Consider the following 24,650-nt stretch of genomic DNA (forward strand, 5'->3'; position numbering starts at 1 on the left):
TAACAGTAAGATGCATAGTCTGTAAATTCTTCAAGCAAAAGTGTAGGTTTTCTGTATGTGCATAAATAACAGTAAATACTGAAGAATTGTCTTTCAGTTTTGCAAAAGATGAAATGGAAATTAGGGTCGTACATAAGCATGCATTGTCTTTCAATAGACTAACATAAAAACGTTTGCAGTTTTTCTTTATTATGCTACTGCAGAAAAGTAAAGGCCAGATCTGTTAATAATGTTATGGGAGACTGTTCCTTACCCACTTCTTTCAAAACCTATCTTGCTTTGAGTAAGGGCTGTTCTCTTACTAACATTTGATTCATCTGGTTGTTTCCTTACAAGAAAATGACAAAATAGCTTGTTCATGTTCTGTAACTCCAACCTTGAAGTGGTCTGGCAGTTTTTAGTCCTAAGCACTACGAATCCTGGGGGTTCCTGTAGCCTTGCTGACGTGATGGTGGCAAACCAGGCAGCAGTTGTGAATACCTTGTTCATTTGTGCATTTTGTTGTTCTTTTCGAGTAAACTGGAACGTGCAATTTCTTTAGCTTCAAACTCACATAGCTCCTCAGCCAGACTTCAGTGACCCCCAGCATTGCTGAAGCAGGGTCAGGAGATAAGAGCTCTTAAATTTGGGACTTTATCACAGCAACTGATAAAGCAGAATTCCCTGCTGAAGTGTTTGGGAATTCTGCACAGACACTATCATTACCAAATGTTGCCAAACTGGGAGTCTGCAGACTCAGGAAGAAAAGTTAAGAGGATGACAGCACCAAAACCAGCCTGTGGGGACCAGAGCTCTGTAGCAATCCAGTCAGCATTGCCTAAAGGAACGTACATTAGCTAATGCAGTCACAAGGCAGAGCGGCCTGCCATCCCACTGATGGTTACAGCTCTTCTCTAGAACTTCTGGGTTTTCAAGCCACTTTCTATTGTTTTGCTCTTTTGTATGGTATTTGGCACGAGACCAACCTGTTCTGATGGGCTGCTGGTGACGGTGGGCTCGCTGCTTCATCAGCCTTTTGCACAGGGCTGTGTTTTGTCTTCGGAAAGGATGGGTGCACATTGTGAGGTGTAAGGAAAGAACACCCACCTTATCACCCCATTAGATTGTTAACAGCACAGCGTTTGTGAAAAGGTGGAGTTCTTTGCCTTCCTGTTTCAGTCTTGTCGAATATGTGGATTTTTAATTGCAAAATTCATGCAGGGTCAACAAGGTGCATTAACAGATGCAGTTTATTTCAACACGATGTTACGTTGTGTGATGTATAGAGGGCAAATAGGGGTAGCTGTGGATGCAAATAGATTAGCTGAGAGGTCAGAAAGCCACACAAGATTAAAAAACTTCTTTAGCATAAATAAATGTTTAAGCTTTCAACTTCAGCAAAACTTTTGCATTCCTAATTTCCTGTTGTGTGACATTTCTTTAACTGAAATCAATGTATTTGCAGTAGGTAGGTAAATAATAAACACCATCCTTTACCACATTTGCTGCTGCTGCATGAACAAGGAAGTAAATGCAGAAAATCCAGACTAGTTGTAATCCCTGGCCGTAACAGGAAAATGTTATCAGTTTGCCAAAGAAAAGTAGTCATCTGCTTTTAATAAATCACTGATTCACTACATCAAACCAAAGGGGAAGCTGTGTTTTTGTTAAAGCTGTTAAGAGTTTTTTATTTAATGATGCATCTTGCCCTTCTGCTATGACTTTTAATTTAGTAACTGCTAGTGTTATGCTACCTATGCTGTCAGCATTATTAAATTACATGTTAGCATTATGCTGCCTTTACTATGTTTATTTTTCTTCTTGGAAGTGCTTTGAATGAATCATGCTGTGGTCAGAAAACAGAATTTGGCTTAAAAACTTCGGTATCCACCTTACTCCCCAAACCAGAAATCCACAGCAAAATCCCAGTGAGAATGACTTGCAGTTCTGTTCATTGCCCCACTGCCAAACGCTCAGCCATAATTTTAGTGTTACAGTACTATGTTGTACGAAGTAGATGTAAAAGAAAATGAGTTTGAAGTTATGGGAATGTTTTTATACTGATTTCAGGGAGACATGGAATTAACGTAACAATGTGTAGGGGTTGTGTGTATGTACTAGTATGTGGGCTTTTTTAAAGTTATCTCTCTTCTTAAGGGAAATAAAAACATGTAAGAATCGGGCATGTCTTGGCTCAAGTTCCTGTATGTGGGTTAGTTCAAAGAGGAAGCTTTTGTAGTATGCAAAACAGTGTGATAAATGGAAGTTTCTGTTTGAGGTGTGTTGAGTGTGTCGCTTCTCGATAGGTGTAAAGGACAAAGGTGTACACCCTCTGTGGGCGAGCGCTTTAAATAAACAGAATTGCCACCAAAGTCATAGATGGATTAACTTGTGTTCAACCTTTCTGTCTGTTTTTAGGAATCCAGTTGTCGGTTTGGCTGGACCGTGGATGTAACGTGTAGGACATTCCTCGTTAAGGGATAGTAATGCACAAAGGTATCACTGTAGCTAGAGATGAGCGTTTGTTGAAAGAACGTAATCAGAGTTACAGATATCAAAAGCTAAGGGAACTTCTTTACCCGTTGGACTTTTTTCTTCTTTACTAAACAGATAAAAGAAAATACGGCGACCCAACGAAGAAGGGACATGGGGGAAACACTCCAAGTTTAGTTTTTCCATAGCATCAGTAATGAATGTGTGTGGTATAGGTTAGGTGGGTAAAACTTACCTTGCTTAAGAGAAAAATGACTGTAAAACCAGTGATTAGAGATCCTAGTTGAACTGTATAACAGATCAACTAATGCTGCAACCTATATTGACTTCATTTGTGATCACCACAGTTTGGTCCAGAAATTATTAGTGTGCTCCATAGTTGGCTGCATGGTAACGTAATGGAGTCTGATGGTTTTCAGTTGGTATCTGCAGTACCCACCTGATCTGGCTTTATCTGTTTTGTTTCCTCCTTCCTCTTTTGTACACAAACACACCTGGTACCATGACCAAAGTATGAAAAAATAATAATACTGCAGAATTGAATACCCTTAGTTAGCCATAGCAGTTGGTAGGCCTGTTAGTAGGATTTAATTTTGCTGTTGCTCCTGCTCTGTGGGCTGTGTCTTTGCAGCTCTGACAGCTGAAATTAGGGACTGCCTCTTCCCTTAATCCTTCCTCCAGGGCAACTTCAAATGTATGACTTGACCTTTGTTCTGTGGCAAGTCCAAGCAGACAGGTTGTCTGAAAACCATCATAATTTGTTCCATCTAGGTTAAATTTAAAGCAAATATCTAAGCAGAAAGAAACCAGTGTGTGTAACTAGTTGGGCAATTTCCGTTCCCAATTGAAGGTGTGTGTCTTTGCAGAAGCTTAGAAAATACAGAATTGCTTAATAGCTTGAAGAAATGAAAGACTTGACTGGAAGGAAGTTGTGGTTCTGAGTTCTTCAGCCTCTGTCATCTCTATTTTCTCTCTGTGAAGCCCGTTCAGCTAGATCAAAATACAGCAGTTTATTAGCAATGGGAGCAGTGCAAACACAGTTATATTCTACATTTGTAATTGTATCTGCCTATTTTGAAACCAAGTTGTTTCCTTCAGTGTATATTTTTGATTGAAAGTGTCATTTGATCATTTATTTAAAAAGCAGACAGTCAAGGATGTTTCAAATGCAAGTATATGTTATCCTGGAAACATGAATTCAGCACCCTAAAGAAAGAGTACTTCTTTTCGTAAGAACGAAGTGCTTACATGATAACTGATATTGTTTATGTTAATTAATATAACTTGTTCTAATTGCATTTCAGATACAACTAATTTCTATTTTTTTTAATTATTATTATTATATGCTTGGAGATATTTGAGCGTTATATTTCATTATATTTACATGTATATGCCTTTAAGAATTATCTTAAGTACTTCCCTGTAATTGATAAACAAATCTGTGCTAGGTTCATCTTTTTCCTCTTGTATCCACGATAGAGTGAAATGCCCAGTGCTATCCCTAGGGAAAATTAAGAGGTGTTTTTTTTTTTTACATACTTACTAATAAGACACTTCAAATATTTGCGACCAAATGTATATCTGTGACATACAGAAGTGTCAATAGTTGTGTTCAGTACGCAGGTGTTTGTGTTAAAGCCGGGACTAGCGCACCCTCTCCTGGTGAACACGCGAAAGGCCTTGAAGGTTCGACAGTTCAGGGGAGAAAGGGTTTGTTTGTGCAGTTTTGAGTCAGATTTGTGCTTACAGTGGGCTGGGAAAAAGGAACAAATGAAATATAACCAAAAAAGTGAAGAGAAATGTATGCTAGGTTCAAATAGATAGCATCATCTTAACTATGAAAATGTTTGTTTATGGTGTCTTTCTCAAAAATTCTATTTGAATGTAAAAGGCCAGTTGCTAGAATTAAAGAGATATTTTTGGATGTTTGCATCTCATCGGTTTCTTTAAGGGTGTTTTAGATAATTTCTCTGTGTGTTTTGGGAAAAAGGAATAGGAAGAGTGCAGGGACTTGGGTGTTCGTAATGCACCTGAGACAAAAGCAATTTTTGTGTCTGTTTGCCATCTGGCTGCTTTTATCTATTCATCAGCTGAATCAAAAATCCCTGTGTATATCAGTACTGAGTTTAATGTGAAACGCACTCTGGACAGAGTGCATTAACCAGTTTAATGTACCCTTGTGTACTGGCCGGTCACAACTGTGGAAAAACAACTTACCCTTTGGCCAGGTATAATATAAAAGAAGTCATAAACCAGTCGTCATAAGGACAAAACTATGCTTATGTTTATGAAATGGCTTTTTTCTTCTAGAGAAATTGATGGCATAAAAGGTGTAAATGCTTCATAACTCTAATAAAAGCAATTAAGTTTTGTGTTGTACATTTAGCGCTGGCAGCTTTCCAGCTGTGCGATAGAGAGAAAACAAGTAAAGCACAATGGAGAAAAGTAAAACAGAGATAAAAGAGAAAAAAATATTGATTTGGTTATCGTTTTCTTACAGCTGTAAACATGGGAGCCAGGTACACATGCATTCTGAGAGCAGATTGCTGTGGCAATAGCAGTAAATGGAAAGGATCAGTATTTATTTTAGTAGATTCTGAAGTTGTCAGGTGTTTCACGGAACAGAATAACATGTACAGTCCTTCCCAGAGCAATCAGCCTGGAGAAAATGGAATGAGGAAAGCCAAGGGATCTGGCAGCCCCAGAGCACAGAGAGTGTTGGGTAGTGCCCAGCATGATTTGTTACGGAGGAGGAAGATGCTGTGAAGCTGGAAAGGTGACTAAGGGTGGAAGGTGGAGGACTTTTATTTTGGTGGTGTGGGTTTTGTTTGTGTTTTTGTTTTTCCTAAGGTGGAGAGATAATCTAGTTATTCCATCCCTAGTAGTATTATAAGTGATAATCTGTGCATTTCTTTTGATATTGATTAATAGTAGATTCAGAAGAATACTGGATTCTTACATTAAACACAGTAGTGCCAGACAACCTGTACCCTGAGTAGTTTATAAAGAAGAATAAAAGGATTACAGGTAGGTCACACGGATATAAATTTCCATGTGAGTTTAGTTAGACCTTAAAACAGGGCATGTACACTTTCAGGGTCACTTGAGATGCATCTGTTCCTTTATTCTTGATTCTCATTTCACCTTCTGTTGGTTTTTTTTCTCTGAACTCCTTCCAGTCCACAGGTTTTGATAAGAAAGGTCCCTCAAGGGTGGATGTGAGGTCTCAAGAATGTTTTGCCAGTCGTTTTCTGGCTGTTCCTTTAGCATACTTTGTCAGCTCGTATTTGCTAAAGTGCAATTATTCATGGGAAATAACAAGACTTAAATTGTTCTGACTAAAGACAAAGACGTAACTCATTCGATATATAACATCACCAAACTGAGTTAAGCTTGAGTGTTCAGACACTTCAAAAAACAGCTACTGTAAGAATCAAAGATGAGAGCAACACAAATATTTTATAAGACAACAATGAGAAGTTTAATTGATTTAATAAAACCCACAATAAAGCAACACATTTCTGCTTTTTTCTTCAATTAAACAAATGTGTAGTAAATTATTACAATAAAAAAGCTCCAAATACAATACATGTCTACTGTACTTTAACTTCTAATTACAGAAACTGTAAACCCAAATTTAATTAAAACCTCTTTGAATATTAGTATGTGCAAAATACCTGTTGTTTGTGGTATTTCTTTTCCAGTAAGTGTGTATGGATGGGATGCATGTTTTTCATTAACTGAGATATGGCTTAATGATAGTGTTTGCATTGAGGCATTCGTTAACTTTGCACCTCTGAGCTGTGTGTGCTCCCAAGCGTTCCCAGCTCTTGCCAGAACAGATACAACCATAACCAGGTGTTATGTGCGCTTTGTCCAAATTAATACTGTGCTGTCAGTTCTCACCTCTAAACATTCATTGTGTGACCCCTACGTCAAAAAAAAAGGGGAGAAAAGCAGCCAAGATTGTTACCACCAATTGCAGGTATAAATCAGCCTGGTGAATATGTGAAACCCTAGCAGTTTCAAACAGACAATAGCTTAACTATTCACAGCTGAATATCACAATATCCATTACTTTGCAAAAATTTTCTTTTCTGATCCACATACAGAACTACTTTTGATGTCAGTAAAAGTTCCTATCATAGAATCAGAGGATAGCAGGTTGGAAGGGACCTCAAGGATCACCTGGTCCAACCTTTCTTGGCAAAAGCCTGGTCTAGACAAGATGGGCCAGCACCCTGTCCAGCTGAATCTTCTGCATGAAGATCCAAGTACAGTATAAGAAAAATATTCAAAGCCACATTCTTACCATCTTATGAACTTTGCACCTCATATTTTTGTTGCCCTCAGCTTCTTCAATGGAAATGACTTCAGAAGCAGGTGTAAATCTGAGCTTGGAGGTGTATGATAGCTTAGTGCCAGGTTTTATTATCCTGTGTACATTCAAGGTACAGTGATTCCACCACGAGGTTAAGCAAGTCAGTTTTGTGGGCTTTGAGAATGAATAAATGCTTTTTAAATTGCCTCATCCCTCTCTACCTAAGAAGAGGCATTTCTGCCTCTGTAGCAAGTTATGATATTATTGTCCAACACCATTAGGTAACTGGGATTGCTTGGATTTTGTTTTATTCATAAAGTATTGAGGGGCTGCTATTGCAGTGGCATTCCTGTGCCATACTGTGCTCAAAGCAGAAACTAAAAGGTGAGAGACCTGTGACTGAATGAATAGAACGTATCTAAAACTTCTGCTCCCTGCTTTCCTGTAAGAAGATGCACGTATTTTGCATGGCTGTAGATTGTGTTTGAGAGTATCTCCACATCAAGCATAGTTCCTGTCACTTGATTTTTCTTTTAAAACAAAACAATAATGGAAAATGATCAATTACAGGACACTTATTAATTAGAATGCATGCTAATCAACTGGCCTTTTAATGTGAATCAAATGTTGGTTTAGACATTCAAGATTATTATTAAAAATTCATCTTACAAGTCAAAACTTTGTAAAATAAATAACCTGTTTCTAATGTATAAACCCTATTCTAAAATACATTAAAGATAACCGATCACGTAAAACACTTCAGGTCGGTCCAGCGTTGGGTCTCTAGTTAAATACCAGAAGTCTGGGCAAGCATCGTCCTGTCTGGATCTCTGAATGCCCAGATTAAAGCTAACTTTCTGGTTTAGGTACAATAAATGGTGTATTCTGCAGTGCCTCCAAAGAGACAGTTTTCAAAATAATTCAATGACCACTGTATCCGTTATAGTTTAAGATACTGTATGAAAATTACTATTGCAAAAATACTGTATACTGAGTTCAGGGATCATGACATATTATGGAACCCTGGTATGATCAGTATTAGAGACTTTAATTGAAATACTGAATTCTTGATGCTCCATTTGCAGTGCAGGTAGTTTGTGGTACATAGTTATTAAAGGACAATATTGGGCTGTAATTTGTGAGGTATCTGCAGAGCCATGTTGCAGTTTGTAAACAATCTGAAAACAGTTCTGTCTTTAAATCATACTAAATTGAATAAACCAGTACAAGGGAGAGAGTGAAATATATGTTCTGTAGGGCAACCACTGCACTTCTTGCAGCACCAGTTCTCCCTGCTGCATGTTACATGGTACAAATCCACATATTAATGGTTTCTACTTGATCGTTTTCATTTTGCGTTTATTGCTCTCAGTCTTTGACTACAAGATAAAGAATAAGGCAGCAGTTCCCAAAACATATGAAATTAGGCACTGGAACTCTGACAACTTGCGCAGGTTTTGCTCCTTTCCTGTTTGTAGGTCTGAAGCTGCACAGAGCACTTGTACATTCCAAAGGTGTTCAGCAGCAGGTGTCGCGCCTTGGACTGAACTTCCTCCCATTTAGATGAACTCCCAGGAACTGGAAAATTGGGAAAAGAATGAATAGAATTCATTCCTCAAGAAACCTGGGCGATCCAGCTGTTCTTAAATTTAGCACAGTGTTCCCAACTAGAATAATCTTTATTCACACTCATTTATTAATTTAATATTGTTCTGTGGTCACTATGTACTCCCTATATATTATTTTTACATCTTTAGGTCTATATCCTCTAACTGGAATCACATCTTGATAGAACTGTGTTAGACACTACTGCCCCCTTTCCCCCCAAAAACTGAGCTTTCTTACTAAGAATTAATATTCGTGGTAGTGTTTAGATGTCTAAATCAGCATGTATTTTGGAAAAACATACTTATTTTTCAAATGTCAGATTGTTCCACGTTAGAACTTCACCCTGTCTTTCCCTGAACAAAATAAGGGAAATTATGAGGAGATTTTTTTTTAATACCCAAAGAATCTGTATTAGATGTTTTAGTATGAATATATTTCTTTGCAAAATTTTCATTTACACTGTGTCTTTCTGGGCCAATGAGTTCTGTACCTCGCTGTATAAAACCATACTTAGTAGATACTTTTTTTTTTCACAGAATGATATTTCCTAATTCAACTTAAATAACAGTACTAAGAGGAAGTGCTGGTTTTTTTTCTACACTTAGATTTGATTTAGAATTATGCTATATAGCCGCTTACCTAGTTGCAAGTGGACTATGGCAGTTGTTTTTCCTGCAGTGAGAGACCAAACATTTAAATCTTCTATAGAATAAACATCTTCAATTTTCATCAAGTCTTCCTTAATGCGATCCACATTTAAATGCTTTGGAACTCCTGTGACACCAAACAAGAGGTAAAATTAATTCTGTCTTCTGCAAACTCTCAGTGGCCTTTAAAATGTCACGACGGATCTCAGAGTTTATCATTTGTGCTGTTGGAAATTATTAGTAACTTCAAGTTATCAATAGAGAAGCATATGCAGACTTGCATGTTAAGTCCAGTATGACGCAGACGTTGTACAGAAATTGCAGTGTTGTCTGAAATGTAATTTATGCTGTCCAGAATCTGCTCTCTGGCAATAGCCTGTATCGGACCCTTTGGAGCAATGTCCTTGTGCAGACAGCTTTACCGCAGCTCCTGACCCCTGATCCCTGCTTAGAACAGGCTCTAAGTCAGAATCTGGAACAACACAAACCACAACTAGGGCCTGTCTCCTCAAACTTCGCTCTTCAGGTTAACTAGAATAATTTTCAAATGCTCACAGTAATCCATCTGCAGTGGTTAAATATATATTACTTCTGTCTTACAGCGTGGCATCCTTGCAAATTGGTGATTGCACTGACCAAGCCCTTTTGGACGTAGTATTTTCAGCAGCTACAACACATCTGTACCTTCCCTACTCCATCCTTTAGCTGTACAAAGGGCAGAATCAAAATTTTACATGATCAACATGGGCACTAGCACAAAAACACTGAATAAACTCTGTTTCTGAATAGTCTTGTTTCCATCATAGCTTTTTACCACCTAACTTCCAGTTTTATGGGGTTTGATTATATATACTATGAGGAGTTCAGCCACTTGCTTCTCACATTTCTTCAGCATTTTTGGATGACTCCTCTCTGAATCTGATGCCTTATTGTCTTTTAAATTGTGTTAGTCCCGGTACCATCTCTCTTGAAAGTTCAGTGTCTTGAATTGTCTCTCATTAAACAACATTTTCCTTCTAATGAAGACTACCAAACAATTACCTAGCTGTTAAATAACTAGCTAACTGCCTGGTACTATTTCTACAGCTTTCTTTTTCCCAGGAAACATGGATTTAATTTTTTATTTCTTGCATCATGCTATTGACAGACTTCCATGCTGCCTTATAAATCTATATTAAAAGCTAGAATCTCATTGCTTGTATTAGACAACCATTTAAGTTTTTTAATTTAGCATTCCTAGTATAACGATGAAACTGAAGTTAAAATTAATATTGAAAGCTGATACAGCTCCAAGGCCTCTGATGTTGTAGCAGTAGTCTCCAACATCAATGGGAGTCCATTCTCTGGATGTCCTGAATTTGAGTTGGAAATATTCCCTAGTATACATACAGCCCACCTATCATCACTTTTAATAACGCCATTAATGCAGAGATTGTTATGACAACTGGGATACCTATGCAAACAACTACAACTCAGATATCTGGAATCGGATACATCATTAGCTTGTCTTATCTGTTTTCTTCAGCTAAATCTTAGCTATTGGTTTGGAGCTGATTGAGGTTTCTTAAGCAAATGTCACCATTTTTGCCTTTTTGATGAACTTCCATTTTGTTGGATATTTTTTTTCTTCCTGAACGACAGCAAAAGCACTTGACATTGAAGATTTCTAGGTCCTTGATTTAACCTTGTAACATAATAAAAGTGAAGTCAAAAATAGCTCAGATAAGACAGCTAGGAGTGTGCAGCTAAAACATAGGATTTTTCTCCCATCCCTAATGTTTTCACTTTCATAAGGTAAAAGAACTAGCTCAAGCAGTAAGAGTTGGCATGTGAGTTATAATAAGGCAAAGAATGTTGCTGGCATCTTTCCCTCCGAGTCACCATATGAGATAACATTCTTCAGCTTATGTTCAGCTTTTTCTTCCCTTTTTTTACTTCCTTTTTACACCGCTCATTTCTTGTAGTTTTGCCTATGGTAACAACAGAAGCACACAAGTAATACCACAGGGGAAGACAGGACAGTTGTGAACCACCCGTCCAGCCATTAGGCCTCAGCTTGCGTCCTCCTTTTACATGCGTTCACATTCACTTCACCTTACAAGTACTTAAAGTGAAAACATAGAATTGAGTCTAAAAGACTAAAGCAGCAGCAGGACAAACAGGTCTCCAGACACAATCCACTTTGTTAGAGATGGTGATTACGTCAAAAAAGTGCCGACACTCACTGGTATTTGGCATGTAAAGTACTGCAGACTGTGCACGGATCTTACCTTCCATAATAATAACTCCTGTGTCACACAGAATTCGAACTGTTGTCAAAACCACCAGTATGGAAAATACATATGTACATATAGGATCAGCAATCTTGTACTCTGGCTGCAAGGGAAGTTCCAAAGTGTTAAAGGATGTATAAAAATGAGCTCGCTTATAAAAACGTGAGTCAGAAAATGCAGTTACTTCTAGCTCCAACTTTCACGAATATTTATTTTTATTGGAACACTTACAAAATACATAATAGAGATAGTATTTGCTTATTTTGCATGAATGTATGAAGCTTATAATAGAATGTCACAAAGTGGGGTTTTTGATAACTTACAAAACCCAGTCTGTTTTTAATTTAATCACTGGAGTTGAAATTAAAAAAAAATTCCAGTCTGCCTCAAAGACCACCCATTCCTTACCTTAAAGCGGATGATGTATGCAGCTACGAGCACCCCGATACTCTGGACCAGGTCCCCAAGGGCGTGGACGAACGCGGCTCTCACGGCAAGGCTGCTGTGCCCATGGCCCCCGCTCTGCGCTGCGTTGGGGGGGTTCGGCTGAGGAACGGGAGAGTGAGGGTGGGAGTGGGAGTGGGAGTGAAGGTGGCCAGACTGATTCAGCAAAAAACCCATTCTGAAAGTGAAAGAAGAAAAACACTCCAAGAAACAGGCTTTAGGGTTTGGTGAGTGGGGTTTTTTTTTGTTGTTGTTGCTTCTCTTTCTTTCATTTTAAACTAAAGAATTGAAAAAGTAACACTCAGCATCATTTCATGTCTTAATTATGAAAATGAAGAGGGCCAGCAAAATTACATTGCATGAGAAAGTTACAGGCCATGAATGAATTAGCAGCTTATTCAGAAATACATTTATGAGTTTTAATGGAGAGAAAGGGAGATCTTACATTAAGTTAACTGCAACACCAACGGCTGCTGTAATCAGCATGATATCGCCATTTATTTCATAGTCCATATGGATAGTTCTCTGAACAGCTTCATACAAGAGGAATGCCATAAGGATATAGACCAGCAATACACTAATGATGGCTGACAATACTTCTGCAAACAGAAAGGAAACAACATTACAAAAGTGAGTCTCAGATCTATTTCTATTTCCAAATCAGAATGTGGACAGAGCCTTAATTATTGTCACTATTTTATGTATATTATAACCCTAATGCACAGCTAACGCGTTGTGCGGTAGATAAAACTTTTAAAATAGGATTAACAAATGGAGTTTGTTCTAATCAACTCCTTCACACTTCCCTATCTGTATATCCCTCAAATTCTGTTTTCTCTGCAAACTTCTGCACAAGCGATGGCTGTGACTTCTCAGGCCAAAGTTCTGGGTTGTCTGAAGAAGCTGCAGACAAAGGGCCTGTCCAGAGGAGAGGAAAAGAGGTGATTTCAAACATCACCAGCCCACTGAAAAAGAAGAGAGCTTGATTTTAAGTGTCTGCAGTGTTAACCTGGATATAGAAATCACTTTTCTATTTCCTTCTATATTTAGGATGGAGAAAAAATTATAAAAAGATTAAAGAATTGAACAGTACAAGCTTGTCAGACATATTACTCCTAAGCTTCTTGATATATGTGTACATACACGTTATTTATTGCAGATTTCAGCTAAAAAAGAATTGCCTAATGTAAGTTTCTGTATTGCTGTTTTAACATTATCTAATGTTTACCAAATATTCATTTCACAAAAGTAAGAGTGTCATGACCAACACTTTGGTGTAGGACTTGTTTCATCAGCAGGGACTTTTGAAAAGGGCACATACATCTATATAAAGAGAACATCCTAAAGTTCAGAAAAACTCCTAATATTTCATTGTCACGCACCTTCTCCTGCTATTTAAATCTGTGGAATGTGGTGCTGTCTGCCTCAGTACCCAAGTCATGAAATTGGGCTGGTAATAGCGCACAGAGGCCTGGGGAGGGTGGAGCCCATGTTATGGTTTTAAGGTCCTACTATAAATAATATAGGTATTTCCAAATGGGTCACTAGATCCCTTTTAACATAAACGTTCTTTTCCCCTAGCTTCATATTCTGAAAATTATTTCGTTGTTGCAGCTGCAATTGGGGAAAAAAAAGGCAAGACACCTTACAGAGAAAACACTTAAAAGAGCGTCTCAGTTATAAGCAAGTTAATACAGGGCTTTACAAAAAGCACTGGGAGGACTTTAATGCTCGCTCCATTGTATTGCATGTAAATCTGCAGCCATGCCTGAGTAATCTGTAGTCATTATGCTCATTACTGTCATTGCCAGATGGATCACTGGGATTTTATCCTTCCTGTGTGAATTCAAAGATCTGAGGTGGAATTAATTTACTTGGAACTATAGTGGTTGTTCTTCCCACTTGTTCCACACATTGCCCTGATTTATTCCCCCATAAGGGCAAAATTTTGCTCTTGGCTGTACCACAGCGCTAAGAATCCTGACCTGAGAATTGCTTCCCTTCTCCCTCTGCTCTGAATCTGCCGTACAGCTGGGGTTACTGCAGAAGGTGTCACTTTTAACACACAACTGCCTTAATTTTATTTATTGACTATCACAATAAAAAACATGCAGCTATATAAGCATCTTAATATCACGAAAACCTCTTGATCTATACACTGAATTTTTAATATTATGGGAGAAGAGACTCACACCAACGCATTCAGCTGTTGGGTGGCGTGTCAATGCCTGGATGAGTATCAGCATTTCCAGGCACTAATAAGGCTCTGAAAGGCAACTGTCACAATCTCAGACGATTGCAGAGCGACTTGAAAATCCTGGGAATATCCATGCAAGGCATAGTGTTCTTTACAAAGCAGGCAGATTATTCAGGGCAGCCGCCTACAAAAACAACCAACCAACAACAAAACCCCCACCACCATTGCTTAGAAGGTTTTCCAGAATGCTTTTTAAAAAAAGTTTGTGAAGCCCTAGCACATTAGCATTTACCAGAGAAATAACTTATTGTGGTTTTAGTCTATAACTGTGTTTCCTGCAACAGAAACCAGTGTTTTCCTTGCAGTTTCTTTCAGAGAGTCATTGGCATGTCAGCGTTGTAGATTCGTGCTGAGATCTTTCCTATTTGTGAAATGAACTACGCGCTGTCTCAGTGGACTGACTGGTTCTGTCATTACTAACGTTGTCTCTGCAGCAATGGAAAAATGCCAGGTTCCATATCTATGCTTAGATCTGGCCTGTGTCTTGCTGAGAAGGAGGTACCTCCACTTGGTGGTGAAACAGAACTATTTTTGGCTTTGAGAATATAATCCTTTTTTGACATGGCTGCAATTTCCATTATTTTGTCTTCACTTTTCTAACCCGTTCCTGAATCTGTCAGCTTCCTTTTCACCATTGAAAATGGAATAAAGGTGGAGATGGAGCATACACATTATGTATTCAAGGGGAATTCAAACAAATGAAAACTAGTGCTAATTTCCTTCTGGAATCTGACTAGAAAACTAATATGTCTGTTGTCTTTACAGTGCCATGTTTATGGGAATGAGTTTAAAAATTCATCATTCTGCAAACAAAAGTGACAATGAGCACCAGAAACATTGTTCATTAGAATGTTTTCATGCTTACTGTATATATAGATTATCGCAAAATTTAATGCAAAGCAGGTCAGTGATGAGCAAGTTCTTGCACATATTCCAAGATTTAAACAAATGCTCCACATTTTTGCTGTAACAGATGCTCAATCTGTAGGCTATTTTTAACATTCTCTCATGTTTAAAGATCTCTCCCATGAAATTCAAGCCATTGTTGAGCTCATATTATTTGCTGACCAGCTTCTTACATATAGGTTATTTGGAAAAATGTATTACAGCGAGGATGTGCCCCAGAAGCAGCTTTGGTCCATTGCCAGGAATCACTGGTGTGGGAAACTGGGCCCTCAGGCCACGGCATTCGGGCTGGGTGCCTAAAATCAGGCAAATAAATTTCACAAATGTGACTTTAAAAAGCAACCCTGTGCATGGTCATTTTGAACCATCTTCTCTTCTGTGCTTGCAGAGCCCAGGTCAAGGTTTGGAGGTCCCTTCCAGGGCTCCCCAGAACTTTTCCTGGGGCGAAGATGGTGGGTTATATGGACTAATCCTATGGGCCACCATTGGATCAGTATGGCCAGTACTTTCCTTGGCAGTAAAATGAGGAATTTAAAAAAAAAAAAATACAGAAAGTGAGGTGGCAGGAATCCTCAGGGATTTCTGTTTGCAAAATGCTATGGAGCCCTCAAATTAATCGAAAAGTCAGTGAAAATGTACAGAACCAAGTAAGATTTTAATGGTTAAGTAAGTTACTTTTGTTTTTCTTAAGTCCTGTTTTAAGCTAGGGTATGGTGTGTTCACTGTTTGGCTTTAGAAGAGTTCCAAAGACATCAACTACTCCAAGTATTTTTAAATACAAATTAAAATGTGTATAAATGCTAGCTGACATCCTTCTGCATAGTATAAGCAAATGCCAGGGGCATACCTGGCAGGTCAGGTTTCAGTATTAGGAGAGCTCCTAGTGCAGAATTAAAACTTCTTGAAAGAAAAGCTTGTAATGGGAAACGTTAGCATTGTTAATGCTTTCTTGCTAAAGCCCCAAAGATCTTTGCTAGTGCACAGAGTTATGCATTCATGCATTAGTGACTAACTGATGACAAATGACTAGGAGTGATGGAGTTGTTGAATTCTGCTGCTGTTCTATCAGCCAAAATAAGAACTGCAAAATAATGACTACACAAGGCTTTGAAATTCCTTGAAAAACATACACTAGAGAATGTACAGAGCAGAGGTGGCAAACTGTGACACTAAAAATGGTTTATTTAAAGAAAAAGATTGAAGATTTTGGTAAAATGTCTCCAAGACCTGCAGCTGTATATTATGAATTATTATATCCAGTTACCAACAACATGAAAACACCCTTTATCATTACACTTCCCAATGTGAAGTAATGAATCCTGAAAATACCCTTCCAAAGTTTAGTTCATAATTCTGTCTATACTTCTCTTTAGAAACACCTAAAATGGGCAGAGGTTAAGTAACTTACTATATTGCAAACCATGGGACACTTGGACCTCTGCTTTGTGTGGTTTGGGGAGCACAAGGGGAATACTGATTTATGCAGCTTCTGGCAGGGCAGAGCTCTCTGATAATATGCTCTACAGGACTTTTTTGTTCTGGATTAAGATGTCATTTTTCACATTGAATAGGACCTTTTGCCAGTGTCATCATTCCACTGAAGTCAATGAGATTCCATGACTCCTGGGCACCAGCAATAACCTGTGGTGAACAACCACCGACTGCTGTGTACAGCTCCTGCACCAGCGAGCGTGTCACACAGCAGTGACAGTGGTACCGCAGTGAGTGACCAAAAGAACGTGTCCCCCTTTTGCTCAACAGCCTCAACTCCAAAGCACAAAGGTGTGCAGAGGCCTGACCTAATGCTACAGACTATGGATGGGCTGTGAAACACAGCTGAAGATCCACCCTTGTTCTTGCTGGGCAGGGCTGCTCTCCTCTAAACCTCTTTAAGCTTTTTAGGCCATGGCTTATTTGTAGGATGTCATATTTACAATGTCATCAAGTATACAGTTCCCCGGCCTTTCTCTTCAAGGTGGAAGATGAACCAAGCATTCAGAATTAACTCTGCATCTGATTTAAGTCCCAGTTCCATAGAGATGGGGAGACTTGTCCTGCTCCCAGTGAGTGAAACTCTGACACCAACTTTGACTTTTGGCTGAGGTTTAAAATATTAAAATTTATTTTTTTTACTGTTTATTCTCTTGTGGTAGTACAACCTATGTAGGAGATCAACAATGCCCAGTGAAATGACATTAAAGTCAGGGTGTTAAACATAAAGCAACTTTTAGGTTTGTTGCTACTTTCCTTCTAATTACCTATTCTTCTGGAATTAGGTGGTCTTTACAGTTGTTGCTTAAAAATACTCTGTTAATAACAAAAGCTGATATCTACATACCTAAGCGATGAAATCCAAAAGTGAACCTCTTTGTGGGAGATTTTGCAGACAGCCAGAGAGCAAGCAGGGTCAAAATAATACCACTGAGGTCAGTTAACATATGAAGTGCATCTGTCATAATTGCTAGACTGTTAGCAACATATCCACCTGAAAATGAAGTTGGAAAAGTTAGGACGTATGACATGAATCATTCTGGATAACATCCTCTTGGCATAGCCTACAGTTATTTATTTTCAGAACAGTGCATTAAGTGTGTGAGAGCACTCGTTATAATTACTACAGTTGGGGTTTTTTTCCATTGCAATCAAAATGCTGTGCTATAATTTAAAGCCACCATAGTTACAAGTGCAGTGAAGTGTGCTTTCTATTAAGAGTAACATAGAAAGGATTCACTCCTGTTATTCTCATGGAGACTACTTGCAACATGATGTTTGCAAGTTTATGCCCCAAATGGTTTTGTATTTTTTCTCATATATTATTGCATGAGTTTAATCAGCTGCTCCTTTTATTAAACTACATTCGTTAAATATTTTGACATTAAGGAACAGGGACAGAAATCCAGTGACTCAACGGCACAGAAATCTGCCCTGCCTCCTTTTTATTACATTGTCTTTTAACCTTCGTTACTCAGTCTTGGCAAGGGTATATAAGTTCTGCTAATATATATTGCAGACAATAACTTTGACTTGCACAGCATTTTTCTGTGTTATTTATTACTGTAATTTTTTCTTGTAATTATGAGCTCTGTTGAGACAACCTCCGATCAAAGGTTAATATCTTCGTTACAATTCAATTGCTAATGCTGCTATCGGGTTGCTGGAAGATTTAAACAACACACCTCTCTCTTAAGTAGCCCTTCTCCAAAGGGGAAACAAGGACAGGCTGCGTTGTCTTCCATATGCATGAAGCTAAGCCCATTTTCTCCGAAAATATCACATTTTTAGTGTCAGTTCAGCTATGATTTAGTTTCTCTTTTTACCTTGAGATTGTCATTCAGCCTGTAAATTCTACTGAGCAAAGCACGCAGCTGGCATGCCATTTGACAGGCTAGAGCCTCCAGCTAACATTTCAAGCAAAGGTATTTTCATATCCAATTAAAACTGCCGTAGTGAAGAGGCTGCCCATGAGGGAAGAGCAAAGGGAAATTCACAACTGGCTGACTGCGCTCCAGACTAGTCCTAAAACGTGTGTGTGTTTGAACACACACAACCTGCAGACAGAACTACAGTCTCCTCCCCAGCCAAACCCCAGCAGCGTGGCTGATGCTGTAGTATCGCTGGCACTGGGGTAACTACCAAATACACCACATTTCACCCAGTTCCCTCCCTCCATCCCCCATTCTTCAATTGTTCGTAAGTTTCTAAGTCAAATTCTTCTGAGGCTGAAGTTTTCCAAAGGCCACCACAGCTCCAAAATAATGAGTTTTTAAGATTTAGCAATTCAGCAGATTTTTTAGTAAAATCAGTTATGCCTCTCATTTCCGAATTAATTTTTGTTCTCACATAATTGAAAAAAACACGCCTTAGAAATGTACAACTTGGCCTCTTATAGTTAACAGAGAAGAAACAACAATTTTATCTAAGGACATTCAACTCAGTAGTTTATGTGTATGATCATTTAAGGTATGTATGTTAATTCACATGTATTACTTTTGAGAATAACTTCAGTCTAAGATGAGTCAATGCTATTTCAGCTAGCCGCTCACTTTTAAAGACTTTAAAAATAAAATTATAAAGAAGGAATTCGGGTACTGAAGCTAATCATAATGCAGCACGTGGATTAAGAAAATATAATTAAGATTTCTGAAATACTGAAATGAAAGGTTCTCCATTTCCAAAAGTATCGGTTCATTGCTTGGTTAAAGGTGCTGCCTAAAGGCTATTTAAACATGGTTGGCAACTTGGAGACAAACAAAGATATCTATAACCTTTACAAATAGACAGCCTGATGGCTCACCGCTGTTTTCAGTGAGCTGTGAAGGACAGCAGTCCTCATCAGGGTGATCAATTAGCAATCTCTAAACATAACTGAAAACATCAAAACCCTGTCAGAAAAGCAAACTAGGACTTGCAGTATGTTTTTCATTTCTTGATGCAAAACGGTTCACACAAAGTATAAGTTGTTAGCTGACTTTTACAATGACTGTTCATCAAACTGAACAATAAACACTGAGGTGGGATGGGGTAATGAGCTTGGCTGTACTTTGGGAAAAATATGCCTATCAAGATTTCCCAAAGAAGCTGCTGAAACAAGATTTCCTTCGTGTTGATATTGGTAACAGACAGCAGAAGGACTTTTACTGAACAAATTAGTTGTGTCATAGGGTCTTTTGCCTTTTTCTTAGGAACTCAAATCTGTGAAAGATCATAGAAAGAAGTCAGTTAAAATGTCCTATGTGATTAAAATTTCCCAAATATCTGAGCTACAGATCAGTTTTAAAAGTTCCAAGATTTGAAACCAATCAGACAGAACACAACACAGGGCTGCTGCGAAACAACCGAGTAGGACACTGACCCAAGACTTGAGGGCTCCATTTTTAATGACCTGTTCTCCTCCTGATTACTTGTCCTATAAGTCATTCAGGTCAAGATCCACAAGAGCACAGCTATAGCCAAGTCCTCTAATTCTTCTCTGTGGAAGCTGGATGCCTGAATGTTTTATGGGTCTGGCCCTTAGCACTGCCTCAGTGCCCAAATAATGAAATGAGGCTGGTAACAGTGTACAAAAACCCGCGGAGGATGAGCCTGCGCTACAGTAGTAGACGCTTTGTACAGACAAATCCCCCACCCTGCGCTGAGCTGAGCTTGCAGAAGCCCTCGCTGTAAGGGAGAAACAACAGATGATGTGACAGTGATGAGAGAGTATTTTTATTCTCACCACTTGTCATTTCTAGAGTTCTCCCTGCACCAGCTACAGAGGGGTCTGCAATAGTGTGAATCAGCTCCAAAGCCCCAACATATACACGATTAGTGACTTCAGCACAAAGCTGCCAGCAGCTCAGAAATATTATTCAGTAAAGGGCCCTTCAAATGAACTAAATTCAGCATATATCAGAACTCTGATATGAATACAATCAAATATAATCACTGTCATCTTAAAGCATATCTACATCTGAGATACAACACTATGTTGCTTATCAAATTTACCTGAGTTCATGCTGAAGCAAAATCTCAACCAGAGGAAAAAAAACAGCTGGTGGCAAATGGAGACATTCAACCAGATCCCTGGCACAGGTTTGGTGTGCAGTGCCCTGTCTGTGATGAGCTGATGTATTGTGGCAGCAGTTTTAATGACCAACCACACACTGAAAGATGTTGAAGGACAAAACCACTTTTTTCCATTGACTCACGTTAAGGCCCCACATAAAGCTGGTGCAGACATAGCCAGTGTTCTGATGTCTATCTGAAAAATGGACCATTTCATTTCTCCTGGTGATTTTTTTTCTATGTGTGTGAGACAAACTGTATAATTTATACTTAAGGAATGGTTTTGCTCCCTATCTACCTTGTAGAGTTTCTGCCTTAAAGCCACAATTCACAACTGTCCTAGAACAAGCAATCCAAGAGCAAGAGCTCTCTTCACACAAGCAAAGATCAGATCTTTAGTCATTATGGACCAAATCTGCATGGGTGAGGAGGAGGATGTAGGTCCCATGTTACTATACCTGAGGCATCTCTGTTATTTGCTTCCAGGAAGTTTTTGACTTGATTTTTTTTTTTCCCCTGGTGAATCGTGGTAAATAATTCATCTGATCAGCTCGGATTTAGACTTGTGTGTTAAAATGAAAGCAATTTAAAAGCAATTAATTGTTATAGTTGCAGAGAGACCTGGCTCAGCATACCCGTCCATGCACTGGCACTGATTAACAGTCCCCAGTGCTTCCAGTCAGGGGACAGGGGATGAGTTGAAGCAAGTGTTCCTCAGGAGGCTGAGCAGCACCAAACACTCGCACTGAATGCCATGGATGTACCCAAACGATGGCAACAGCACACTGATATTAAACTGATAAGTGAACAGAGATTAACAGATAAATACTATCCTTTGTAAAAATGATCGGATAATGATGAAGCCAGAACATTTAATAGCACATCTATGCATCCAAGGGACCTTCAAATGTAAGTTTATGTCAAGCCTGTGCTGCTATAGCCTAGTAACTAAAGCACAGGTGTTTTGTGCAGACTGCTGTATAACGCACAGGTTCTGTTCAACCTGAACAGCAAACGCTAGCACGTCTTTATGAGGGAGCGATAAAAGCTAAACTTGAGCACCGGATTCCTTCCGGCCAACAACAATCAGATGCTTATACAGGAAAAAAATTTTCAGGTAAAACCCACCATACTTCTGCCAAGTACTAACAAAGAACTTAGGCCACTTGGTATTATACTTCCGTATTGTAATGGGAAGTGTTAAAATACTTATTTTAGTTGACTTTGATCATAAGATTTATGTCTGGATGGAGCATTTGCGGCTCCAGAGCACAGCAGGCCATTAGGAAGTTGTCAAGAGAGTGGCTGCTTCACTGGGTTGTTATTTATAGCTCAGGATTTGTCATTTCAGTTGTAAATAACAGAGTGTATTGCTGTATCTGGTGAATGAGGACAAATACCCCTTAATATTAGTTTTGTTATTGTGGTAAATGTCACACTTTGAAACGCTATTTCCCTCGATGCAAACACAGCAAGATTTTATGGCAGTAATTAAAAAAATACTGAGGATTAAGTTATTAATCTTTTATTTACGTCTGTAATAAAATGTCGCTTCTCCCTGGCTAAAAGCACCTTATAAAACATGAGAAATAAAAAAAAAAAAACAAAACACATTAGATATATAACGAATGTGTAATTTATGCTGTTGGGGGGGATTGATGAGATTTGGGTAAGTGAAGTTGCAAATTCCTCTTTTCTTGCATGGCAGACACAGGTGGACTTTGCTCCTTCCCACTCTCTTGAACTTGCCGCTAATCGCTTTGCTCTCTCTAAATGACAGATGCTTTCTCTTAGTAAATATTTAAAACCAACGCTCGAGCAGCGTACCAGACTCTGAAGCGCACGGGGCAACAAAAGCCCCCGACTCACCTATGAGCTCTCCGGTCATGAAGAGCAGGTAGAGGAGGGCAGCGAGTGTCAGCCGCTGCTTCACCTTCCTCTGCTTGGAGCGCTCCCGCCGGCTGCTGCAGCCGCTGCAGGGGTCCGGCCGGCCGGCCCGGGCGCTGCGCAGCGCGATGTCCCGATCCAGCAGGGAGTCGTCGTCGGAGGGCAGGCCCGGGGGCGCCCCGTTCACCGGCGTCTCCGGGGCCGACTCCGAGGCGTCGTCCGACACCACGACTCGCAGCTTATTAAACCGGGGGAAGTCCTCGTCCCCCACCTCGTCCGAGAAGTCAAAGGCACTGGAGTCGTTCAGGAACAACGGGTCCTCGTTCTTCCGCAGCAGGGACTTGATGCTGGTCCAGAGGCCGAGCCCAGCCATAGCGGCGGCGCCCGGGGACCCCGCCGGGTGCGGCCGATCCGCCGCGGGCGGCTCTCCTGGCGCAGCTCCTCCTCGCAGGCGGCGCCCGTCCGCTCGCCGGCCCGTCAGGGCATGTCCCCTACATCGCCCCGCCGGGCCCTGCGCAGGCCGACCGGAACGCAACGCGGGGCTCAGCCGCGGAGCGCCCCGGCACTACCGAGCCACACCGCCGCCTCCCGCCGCTCGCAGGCCGCCGCCTCCCCGCCCGGCACCGAGCTGCGAAGCGCCGCGGACGCTGTCACTCCCCGGAGCCCCGGGCCGCCGCACTCAGCCGGGGCCGCCTCCCTGCCGGCGCAGGGGGAGCGCCGCCGCCGCCGTGCGCGTCACATCCATCAGCGCCGCGCTCCGGGCATGGCCGCGGGCGGGGACGGCGCCTCAGCCGAAATCCTTGCGCGCTCCCGGCCAGCCCCGCGGAGGGCGGCAGCGGCGGGCGCGAAGGGGCCGGGCCGGCGCTGCGCAGCCAGCAACCCCTGCGCGTCCGCAGACCGCCGCGGCCCCGCCGGCACTGCGCCTGCGCTCTCCCCGCGCGCTGGCCGCGGGTTCGAGTCCCGCTCTCGCCCCGCGCTGAGCGCGGAGGTGGGGGGGCCGGGCACGGCCGCCGAGCTCGGAGGGCGCGGGGGTCGCCCAGCAGCGCCCGGCCTTGCTGCAGCCCTGCCCGCCTCGTGGTAGCCCGACAAGCCATTCCCGTCCCTGCACGCACTTGTGTCTGGTGGATAAATGTGGTTGGAGGTAGAAACTTCTAACTGTAAAGGCTGTAAAATCCAAATAGGATCTGTTGATAGACAAGCAGGTGCTTTCATGTACACTGGAAGCCTGAAGTGCACAGTTCCATGCTTTGGCTTTAAATTTTTAACAGTCACAAGTTAGCATTGTGCAGCTTGTTTTTCTTTCATGCACTGTCAGGGCACAGGTCTTGGCACCTTTTCCATTAACCCATGTCAGGGCAGTGTCGTGTTGTAGGAGGTTACACGTGCCTTTCTGAGCATTCCTTAAAAGAGACAGGGAGAAACAAACCTCAAACCTCAGAGGCCCTGCTGTCAGATAATTCCTTTTATAACTGCTCTTACTTAAAAGTAATTACATTTTTGCCTTTATTCTGTTGAGAGGTTATCCCCACTCCTTGCTGCTCTGATTACTAGAAATTTTCTTCTAATTTCCAGCCTACACATATTCAGGGGCAATTAGTACCCATAGCCAAATTTTGTTACTGCGTCAGTCAGTTCCGTAAATCATAAACATTTCTGGAAATCCACGCCTACCTGAGGGAAAGTCCATATCCTGTTTTTTGACCTGGTTGATGGAAGTTTCCAAGTAAAGACCAGAGAGCTGTGTAGAGCCGCTGCATTTTGGAGAAAGGCACTCCCTTTCTGGTCAAGGGCTGATAGCAGATTCTGGCACACATCGGATTGTCACTTCAGGAAGTGGAGTGAGCCCCTTCTTGGAACACACCCTGCAGAAGGGAGTCATGTGTGGTAAACTGGCCTTGGGTGGAGTTTGCTTATTGTTATTCTCCATAATGATGTCCAGCAATAAACAGTATTATGCTTTGCCTGAGCTCCACTTCACAATGTGGCTGCTGTCCTGAGCATGTAATCTCAAATTAGTCTTTGTCAGGTGGCTAAAAAGGCGCTATCCCAGCCCTTTCACACACCTTGTAATTCCCCCAACAGGGTTATCAATACAATTGTTTTATGGCCAGACGATGAACTGGGTCCTTGAAATGGGCCAGAATTAAAAAATACATATTGGAGGATAGATTTGTATGTATAACTGAGACTGCTTCTGTGATCACAACTCGCATAGGCATCCGTATGACAGCTGAGGGGGCAGCAAACACTGTGGGAGTCAGAATGAGCAGTCAAGGCCGGGAACCTGTTAA

General features: G+C 40.7%; 1 protein-coding gene across 2 annotated transcripts; it reads right to left on the reverse strand.

Annotated features, from left to right (window-relative positions):
- Positions 1-5,929: 5,929 nt before the first annotated feature.
- On the reverse strand, positions 5,930-22,968 carry SLC30A4 (solute carrier family 30 member 4; the record flags this gene model as incomplete). Of its 2 annotated transcripts, XM_082060811.1 has the most annotated exons (7): positions 5,930-8,371; positions 9,041-9,175; positions 11,319-11,424; positions 11,730-11,943; positions 12,211-12,364; positions 17,267-17,413; positions 22,342-22,968. In XM_082060811.1, the coding sequence occupies 7 exons, from the start codon at positions 22,730-22,732 to the stop codon at positions 8,217-8,219; spliced, it is 1,302 nt and encodes a 433-aa protein (XP_081916937.1). In that variant the 3' UTR covers positions 5,930-8,216. The 2 variants fall into 2 exon arrangements, with proteins under 2 accessions (XP_081916937.1, XP_081916938.1); XM_082060812.1 differs by lacking the exons at positions 5,930-8,371; positions 9,041-9,175; positions 11,319-11,424; positions 12,211-12,364 and having other exon boundaries at positions 11,783-11,943; positions 22,342-22,732.
- Between the last annotated feature and the right edge of the window lie 1,682 nt (positions 22,969-24,650).

This window comes from Streptopelia decaocto, assembly GCF_964273445.1.
Source record: "Streptopelia decaocto genome assembly, chromosome: 9".
In the NCBI taxonomy this organism is placed as follows: domain Eukaryota; kingdom Metazoa; phylum Chordata; class Aves; order Columbiformes; family Columbidae; genus Streptopelia; species Streptopelia decaocto.